The 9,352-nt window shown below is 41.3% G+C and overlaps 2 protein-coding genes across 2 annotated transcripts in view; both read right to left on the minus strand.

Moving 5' to 3' along the window:
- timeless (timeless circadian clock) overlaps positions 1–2,150 on the minus strand; it is a 13,032-nt gene extending 10,882 nt beyond the window's left edge. The window contains exons 1-6 of the mRNA XM_023423472.2: positions 2,047–2,150; positions 991–1,124; positions 729–882; positions 385–499; positions 167–229; positions 6–50 (exon numbers count right to left, since the gene is read on the minus strand). Of these exons, the coding sequence (XP_023279240.1) occupies positions 6–50; positions 167–229; positions 385–499; positions 729–882; positions 991–1,087 (474 nt within the window). The 5' untranslated portion in view covers positions 1,088–1,124; positions 2,047–2,150. The remainder of the gene's footprint in view (positions 1–5; positions 51–166; positions 230–384; positions 500–728; positions 883–990; positions 1,125–2,046) is intronic.
- Positions 2,151–3,128: 978 nt separating this feature from the next.
- Positions 3,129–8,966, minus strand: prph (peripherin). The gene is made up of 9 exons (XM_023423395.2): positions 8,344–8,966; positions 6,567–6,627; positions 5,911–6,006; positions 5,244–5,408; positions 5,030–5,155; positions 4,696–4,916; positions 4,344–4,396; positions 4,084–4,157; positions 3,129–3,929 (listed from the first exon to the last, which is right to left on the minus strand). The coding sequence occupies exons 1-9, from the start codon at positions 8,889–8,891 to the stop codon at positions 3,849–3,851; spliced, it is 1,425 nt and encodes a 474-aa protein (XP_023279163.1). The 5' UTR covers positions 8,892–8,966; the 3' UTR covers positions 3,129–3,848.
- Between the last annotated feature and the right edge of the window lie 386 nt (positions 8,967–9,352).

Consider the following 9,352-nt stretch of genomic DNA (forward strand, 5'->3'; position numbering starts at 1 on the left):
AGGATCCTCTCTATTAGCAGGTTATCTTCCTCCTGTCTCTGCTCCCAGTCCTGAAAGAGATGAAGGCAAGTGGGTAGAGATAGGTAGGAACAGAAACCATTTTACTGATATCATCTAACAAACAGGTAAGGATGGAGGCAAAGATGTTTATCAGTAAAACACTCACCAGTTGCAGAAGGTTATACAATGTCTCACTTAAAATGCCAAACACACTTTCGCTGGCAAATGCCTAGAAATAAAAAGACACACAGATAAATAATCATTTCATTTCAAAACATTTTCATGCTAAAAACAATCCAACTCCACAATGTTCACTGTACCAACATTATCATACATTAAAACATGTAAAATGAATTGTGGTTTTACAATTAAAGGAGACAATACCTCTTTATAGGCTTGTAAATGAGATGTCACTTGCAAAAAGTGATGTCTAAACACTGGGTCATCAGGGACCTTACCAAAGCAGAGCATGGCAGGCTGGGTGAGATTGACCATGAGCCTGAGAAAAAGCAGATATCAGCGTCATACGAGCAACATTTTTGTCATTTACCAACTTGTACAGCTTCATAACAAAAATGAAAAAGAAAAATGGCAAATTTCTATGTAAATCTAATGACAACATATATACTAAAACAATATTTTGTGCCAGTGTAACAATAATTTATCGCAAAACTAGCATTGGTGTATCAATAATGCAGCCAATACGACTGTATTATGAGGGTTTTTACCTGATGCAGGCATCAAATAAGCCTTTATCTTGTCCATGTTGAATGATAATAGGTAGAAGGTCATTCTGTACAATCTGGCCTGCACCCAGCTGCTGACGGACATCACGGGTGTCATCTTCATGGCGTAAATACCTGATCAAGTCTTTCACACTCTCTGCAATGTAGAGACAGGACACAGTTAAAAGATACAAATGCATAAATAAACAACATAAATAACTTATTCATTATATCTAAACATTTTTACCACTTCAAAAACACTCACCCAAACAGTCTATTTCCTTGTGATAGGTGTCTCCCTCCAGATAGCCAAGAGCACTGCAAGTTGCGAGAAGTTCACAATTCATCCTGAGTAAGTCCATTCACGATCAGCCAGCATGAAGGCTAATCTGCCACACACTAGGATATAAAAAGAGGGAAATGGTAAGAACGACACACACAAATTTATGGCACTACATTACTTCTCAGACAAAGATGAGCTAACTATTCCATGAACGTCAAGAGAGCATCACAAAAAAACTGTCTGCACTACAAACTTCAGTTTTTCTGTGTGTTGTTCAAGGAGAATCTAATTAATAATTTCTAAGGAGGAGGAGTGAATGTACATGGTCAACAAGACATGTAAGTAAGCAGTTAAAGCATCTTACCCTGGCGCGTCATTTACTGACACCTAGTAGAGGCAATCTCAAACTTTTCCTTATGTATCCTCAGTTCTGTTCAGCTTAGGTTTGTTGACTCTGTTAAGTTTGAGTATTTTAAATGAGTTTGGTGTATAGTTTTCTACAGCTTACCTACATTTGTTTAGACATTTAACTGTTAAGTGACGTCCCAGTGGTGGAAAGTAACTAAGTACATTTCCTCAACTACTGTGCATTTTTTAGGTAAATGCACTTTACCTCAGTATTCCAATTTTCTCTAAGTTTATACTTCTATTACACCACATTTCATAGGCAAACATTACTCCTTTTACTCCTCTAGTTAGTTTGCAGATTCAGATTAATAATACTAAGTATAATCAATGAGTAATGATGTATGATATATTATCATAGGACTGTACTGACTCCAGCGGGATATAAAGTAGTTAAAATTAGCTTCTCTTTAGCCAGCTACAACGCCAGAGGTGTACACATAACTGCATCAATAATAATAGTCCAATAATATAAGATACGATGTTTATGTTATATCAGTTTATGTTAGCAATAGCTCCGCTCGCTAATGTTATGTAGCCATTAGTTAACGTTAGCTTCTGTTTCCAGCAGCCTGACAGCGCTGTGACTTCTGCCTTGGTTTAGAGAAATAAAAACAACACATAGTAGGTTACCAGACAGTTTAAATGTTGTTATTCTACAGGTGCCGTGTTCAGCAGGCGGTCGTGTACAGCGTTTGGTCCTTTCTCATCAGTACAACGATAGTTTTGGACAAGTCTCGCGCCAATACAGCGGACGTAGAATGTCGTCACGTCCCCTCGTTTCAACCCTCAGTTTTGCATTTCAGGCAACACCTTGACGGGCGGTGTATCGACAGAAGAAACTTTTTCGATGACATGAGTGTGTTAGGTTTAGATGAACAGGGTTGAGATTGGGACCGAGGCCATGTTTGACGACTGGGTGTACCAGGGTTCAGCGAAGTCAGTGGAATTTACCTGCAGTTTGAGCTAAGGTGTCGCCTGAGAGGTTTCACTCTGGGCAACAGAAAGAGGTATTAGGAAGAAAAAAGTCCTACTACTGTAATTGTTCAGTGTAGTTTGTTTGGACTGTCTCTATTTCCTAATCTTGATATTTTGATTGTGCAACACTTTACGTTTTTCTAATTCGATTTATGGGGAGGGGGGCGTGAATCAACAATCAATTTTTAATCCAGGTAGAGCGTCTGCCTCTGGTGATGCCACCTTAAGCAGAAGTCATTCCCCTGATAAGCAACAGGTGGTGCATGAGCGTGGAAAAGAGAGAGCTGCTGAAGGTGAAGAACTTTTGGGCAGTGCGTTGAACAACCAGGTTTTAAGAAATCAGGCAGGCCTTGGGTGAAAGATAAGAGAAGTAAGGTCATGTTTAAAGTTTTTGGACCATAAACACCACTTTACAGCTGTCTAACTTTAAAACAGCTTTATGAATGAACCATCGCGAAATTGTATGTGACTGACAATTCATGCTTTAAATACATGATTAGAAATAATTCTAAGAAATAGTATGTGCACAAGCCTGTGCAGGGGGAACACACCCAGTGTCTGAAGTAATTTGGCACTACAATCTCCTCACAAGCACAGGGTGCTCTCTTGGACAAAAGTGCAGGTTATGTTGACATTGGCTTGTATGAAAACCACTGGAAAAAGTAGCTCACTATTGAAGACAACAGCAATTGTTGTCAATTCAGAAGTAGTCAGGTGGACAGACAAAACAACACAGATTAGCTCCAATTGACTTTATTTGCACTTACATATTCATTCTTCAGTCGTGCCGGATACACACAGCATTGCGAAGCACATTCAGCACAAGCCTTTTCAGTTGGTAACTGTCATATTTTCACTGTCAGCATTTCCTGTGTGTTACATGTTTATTAATGATCCATGTCTTAGGTGACTTGGTCGTTTGCACAATAAGAGGATAGCAAAGCTTCTAAAACAAATGCAAACATGTTAATGTATTCTCAGTCTGTCTTTTAAGGTGTGTTGACCAAAGGGCAGTGTCTGCAAGTTTGTTAGTAAGTCATATCTACGACACAAACTTCTAAAATCCTGCATTTAAACTAGCTATTTAAGCCTGTAGTTTAATACTCTGCTACAAATGTGTGGTCGTCTAAGGATTCCACGGGATTGCACTGTAAATCAAGGCCTCAGGTGGTACGTTAATAAAGTGGTTTTGCCTGGCCCTACAGATGACACGTGTTAAGCAAAAGTTGGGTGGCTTGAATAGCACCAAAGTGACACTGTCTAAAGGGCTTCATTCATCATTGCACCAATACTGAGAGACTCTTTGCTAGACAGATAAACACATAACTAATGGGAATGAGGGCTATATAGATAAGTTTTCTTTTTTTTTTCTTTTTTTTTAGTTTTTTTCTCTCTTTTGTCATGTTTTTTTTTTTCTACCATGGCACTGGCCTTTACATTTTCTAATCACTTTTCCTTTACTCGTCCTTGTCGTCCTTGTCGGTTCTATCAGTGCGGCTTGAATCTCTCTCCGTCTCCCTCCTGGATTCCTTCACCACCTGATGGAACAGAAACAGTCAGATAAGCTCATATTCATTTTCATATCTGTAAGTAACTTTAGCTCTTATGTTCCTTACAATTTCCATAATGCAAATAATATCAAACTAGTTATTTTTGCATTATGTCTTGTCATTTTTGTATAAATCATTGTACCTCTCCATCTCTAGTCTCAACTGTCTTTATCACCACAGTCCTCTTGCTCACGCTGTCTTGAGTGTGTTCAAAGTCTATGAAAAGTCAGATTAAGGATTTTTACATTCAGATACAGTTTTTAAGATTCACTCCAAAAGTTGAGTCATCACTTATCAATCACATCAACAGTTGTTAGTGGACATTGATTTAACATGTAATTGAAAAGTAAAATGGAGCTCATCATTATCTTATATTTGATCTAAAAAAAAAAAATAGCTTACCTCGCTCTCCAAGGTGATTGCTCATGCCGATATTTAAGATGGGAACAGTAATCCTAAACAGGAATATGAAATGTTGGTGTTATTTACAACCTGTTATGAAAAAGGATACTCACATTTACATCTACGAGCAATTTAGTCTCCAATCCACCTGTCATGCATGTTTTGTTTTTAATTTGACACAAAACTGGGTCATCTAGAGGAACCTAACTTGAACTCCACACAGAGAAGGCTGATGAATGAACTGTATTTTATCACATCTTGTATGATATAAATGAAAAGGGGGAAATCTAACTTGATAATTCAAAATTTCTAGGAAAAACCTGGACCTGAGACACACAATGTTCTGCCTCACCTGCTCTCCTCGCCCTCCAGCAGTTTACGGTAAGTGGCAATCTCAATGTCCAGAGCCATTTTAACATTGAGGAGGTCCTGGTACTCCCGAAGGTGGCGAGCCATCTCGTCCTTCAGATGGCGGATCTCGTCCTCCAGTCTGCCCACATTGTCCTGGTAGTTTCCAATCTCATTGCCAAACTGGTCCTCCATTTCACGCATCTGCCTCAGCAGAGCTTCATTCTGAAAGCCACAATAGCACATACAGCACAGTAACAAATGTGAAATAGTTTTCTCAGAGGGAATACTGCATAATAGATGAATATAGAAAAATGACAGGTGGTACTTGGCCTCACCGTATTCTTCATTGCATCAACTTCACAGTTGAGAGACTGAATCTGCCTCCTGGACTCATTGGCCTCCTGCTTGGCCTGCCTCAGAGCATCAGTGTTGCGCTTTGCAGACTCAGTCAAATCGGCAAACTGTAGGAACAAAAGATGAAGCCAACAAGAATGAATATGTGCTTGTGTGTTCCAGTCTGAATACATCTCTGTTTGTCTCTCTGCCTACCTTGGACTTGTACCAGTCCTCAGATTCCTGCATGTTCTTTAAGGCGATGTTCTCATATTGAGCCCTGATGTCCCTCAGGGCACCAGTTAAATCGGGTCTTGCGCTGCTGTCCACCTCCATCTTCAGCTGCTGGGTCTGGACACTCACTTGTACATCCTGGATTTCCTGATAATAAAGAAATGGATGCAAATGGACAAAAAGCATAAGAGAAACTGGCAGAAAATCAAAATGCTCAAAGCAAAAACTTGGCAAAACTGTGCTTAAACAGAAACATTTATTTAGGTGTAATGATGCAACTCAGCCCTCTGCATTTCACCACCAATCCTGATCTCCTACAGGGTTCAGTTAGTTTACAACACAACAAAGTGTGCAAAACATGGAGGGGTCTGATTACTTCCTGAAGCCACTGTATATGCTGATGGCACTCACACAATCTTCTCCACCATCTCAAACTACTGCTTGCCTTGCAGATATTACTTTCTGCTTTCGCAGACAAGCTCCTGGTACAGAAAAATCACACATTTTAAAAGTGTATCTGAACTGACATGCCTTTAGTGTTTAAAAAGAGTGTGTTCTCCATAGCATATTGTGATAGGTGACTCCTGAAAGAAATGACTTTTGCATTTACACAATAAAAGTGAAGTGCACAGGAGGTAGCATCACTTACTTCATCATGGAGCTTCTTAAGGAATTCAATCTCATCCATCAGAGACTCAATCTTCCTTTCCAGCTCCAGACGGGACAATGTGGCATCATCCACATCCTAGTTGTTTATATGAGACAAACATAAATTACTGTGTGTGACAAATATTGCAGTATGTCATCCATTTCTAAAACACCTCATCAATGGGTTTGTTTTCTTTTATACTTTGATAACTGAGACTACATTTCATTATGCTGAAATGATTATGAGAGTGTGTTATATAAGAACCAATTTACACATTATTGTGAGTTCCATCTATTTTAAGGCAAGAGAAATGTCATAAGTTGCCTTTAGTCCATAGAAATGTTTTGAGTTATAATGTGGTACAAAGAGTCTGGAAAGCTTTCTATGTAGATATGCTTAAAAAGTAAACTCTAGGTAATAATTCACAATGATGTGACTGCTTTTTAGGATAAAAAAAACAAACTCAAGACAAAAACAGCAACAACAACTAGGATACATCTGGTTTATAATTGTATAAACCATTTTTTAGAAATCTGCTCTGTCATATTACATTGTTAAAGATGTTGAAGATAGAACAAAGCTGTTGCTTTTGAGCTGTTACATGTGCCCGAGGACACTGTAATCAATATGATAATCATGGTCCAGTGGGTGTTTACCTTGCGGAAGGCAACCAGGTTATTCTCAGCATCTGCCCTCTTTTGGGTTTCTTCATCCAACCTTGAGGACAAAGAGTGAGACAAAATATTTCAATTAACAGATTTTCTTCAGCACCCAGAATCTCCTTTTATCCAAATGGAAAGAGAGAACAACATATTGAAATTTTACCAAGAACACCCTTTCTGTCTAAGGTTCAGCTGGCAAAAAGCTTTCTGGATCAATTTGTTAATTCACTCTCCTGTAAAAAGGGTTTTGGGAGTGCGCCCAGTGGGATCAGCAGCTGATCCTTTCAACTAATGTGGTTCCCCCCACAGGTCAATAAGGTCATCTACACACACTCAATAAGGTTATGTACACACACTTCCCCTCTTTAAAGATTTTAAATAGTCATTATGATAGTGGTCTGTAAAAGAAATTAAAATTAAAAAATTATATTTGGCAAATTCAGTTACAATTCATGAGTCACCCGGATGACTCATCGCAAATTATATCACAATGTACGATACATGACTTTGCTCATTCTCACTATTATTCTGCTAACTTTATTCTGACTGATTGGCTGTCTGTGTGGTCAGAGTCCGGATATGCAGCTTGAATCCAGCTCCATTTGTCCTGTGAGACAGAAGTCATGCCCAGACTGGACATAAAGTAGATTAGTGGGGAAAAGCATCACATATAGTGGGGCCTGCTGCCTCATTTTTAATTCATGTTGTGTTACACGGGGAACCTTTTGTTCTAATGGGGTCTCTGGCACCATCCCATCAGCACAGAGGCACATTCAAAAACACACCTAATGGAGTCATCGAATCGCATTGATTTTTCCTGACGCTGTTCTCACTACGCCTGATATCCAACCTCTCTTCCTCTGGTCCCATTTCCTCTCTCACTCCCCACCCCACTCCTCAGCTGGCCCCACCCTGTGTCTGGTCTGTCCATCCTCCTCCTCTCCCATCTCATCTCCCTTTGCACATACATAATAGTGCATGTTTCTAAATCTATACATTAATGTTATTTAAGGAAATCATTCATCACCTTCCTTATCTAATTTGGTTGCAAGTAGTAGTGTTATGTTTTTCTATTTCTATCACTTTCCTGTCATGGTCAACACCTTGTTTTATGTTGAATATGGCTCACAAAAAACATTCAATAAACATGTACACTCATGCATGGAAGCAGTCTGTTACACTGGATGCAGTGCGGTGTCCTGTATCGTGCCGCCGCTCTCTGGTGTCCAGTCTGCTGATGTGCCACACCCTATACCACCATCTTTAGTTGATTATGTGGGAGACCCCTCGGGACTCTTTACCTGCGCTGTGCTTAAAGTGCACTGTGTACAGTATATCACAACCACGTCAATGAAGGATGTGGTGGTGGCGTTGGTGGTAAGTGCAGTAAGCCCACGCCTTTGTATTGACTGACAAACCCACAACAGGGCGATATGGAATCAACAGGAGAGAATAATGAGAACAATCAAGATGGTTTGGTGTTGGAAAGGTTGCTGGTCGTATTGTAATGATTCTCTGATCTTATCGAGACAAGGGCAAAGAATTCCTCACACTATTCTTTACCCTATCCTTCAGCCAAAATATCTTACGTTACCACCCATACACAAACAGTCTCTTTATCTATTTGTGTTTATCTGTCCATCCCAATCCATATTCCAGTCAAAGTCATATCATGGATGTATCTATCTCAGACCGAAGCTTCAATCATGTAACTAATCTTAATGTCTTCATGGTACACTTTTGTTTTTTATCTCATCATGCCGTTACCAACCTCTGCTTGATCAGGGACAGGTCCTCAGCCAAGTTGTCCCTCTCCAGCTGGTACTGGTCTCTCTCCTTGCCGATGGCGTCCATCTGGCGCCTCATCTCCCTCAGCTCCTCCTGGAAGATCTCAGTGGCGCGGTTGGGCTGGCCGTGCTGCTGCTGACCCTTGAACTGGTTGAGCTCCTGCTGCAGTGCACCATTCTGCTGCTCCAGGTAGCGCACCTTCTCGATGAAGCTGGCAAAGCGGTCGTTGAGCTCCTGCAGCTCGGCCTTCTCGTTGCTGCGGGTGGTCAGGAACTCCTGGTTGATGGCTTCAGCCAGGGTGAAGTCCACCTTGTCATAGGAGAGGCGAGGTGGCTGAGCGCTGGGGCGGGAACGCTGTTGGTGGTAGGTGGTGGCCCGGGATGTCACAGCAGGTGACACTGAGCGCATATAGCGTCCCCCAGAAACGGGCATACGGGAGGACACAGAGGCGTAGGAGGACATGGAGATGGGGTGTGGGCTTCCAAAAGTGCGCCTGTAAGACGTGGAGGAATGCATGGAAGAGTGGCTCATGGTCGGTCTTATTCTGTTCTCTGTCGCTGTGGAAAGATGGAGAGCTAGAGAGCTTGGTGATGCTCGTGAAGCAACAGGACATCCGACTGAAGACTGCTGGGGGTTTTTATGCACTCAAGCTGGCTATCCCATCATCCTCGCGCCTCCCCCCTCCCTCTTTTCTCCTCACCCCACCCACATGAACCCTTCCTTTCTCAATCACTCATCAGCATACAAGCCACTCCCTACCCTTCAGAGACACACTCTGCCCCTCTGTGTGCTTTCACCAGCGCTCTGTCTTACTCTCTGTCTCGACAGTTCCACCCTTTTAACCAGAGCACTTGGCAGGAGGCCAGACTGTCTTCCACATTGCTGCTTTGATAACTAAAGATGTCTCCTCACGCCCACCCCTCCTCGTCGCTCTGATTCATGCCTTCATTGACACTTTGCACTGGTGCTTGCTCAGTCAGTCAGTCAGTCAG

Source organism: Seriola lalandi, unplaced genomic scaffold (assembly GCF_002814215.2).
Source record: "Seriola lalandi dorsalis isolate HSWRI2012SDOR001 ecotype SW California unplaced genomic scaffold, Sedor1 jcf7180002054692, whole genome shotgun sequence".
Taxonomy (NCBI): Eukaryota; Metazoa; Chordata; class Actinopteri; order Carangiformes; family Carangidae; genus Seriola; species Seriola lalandi.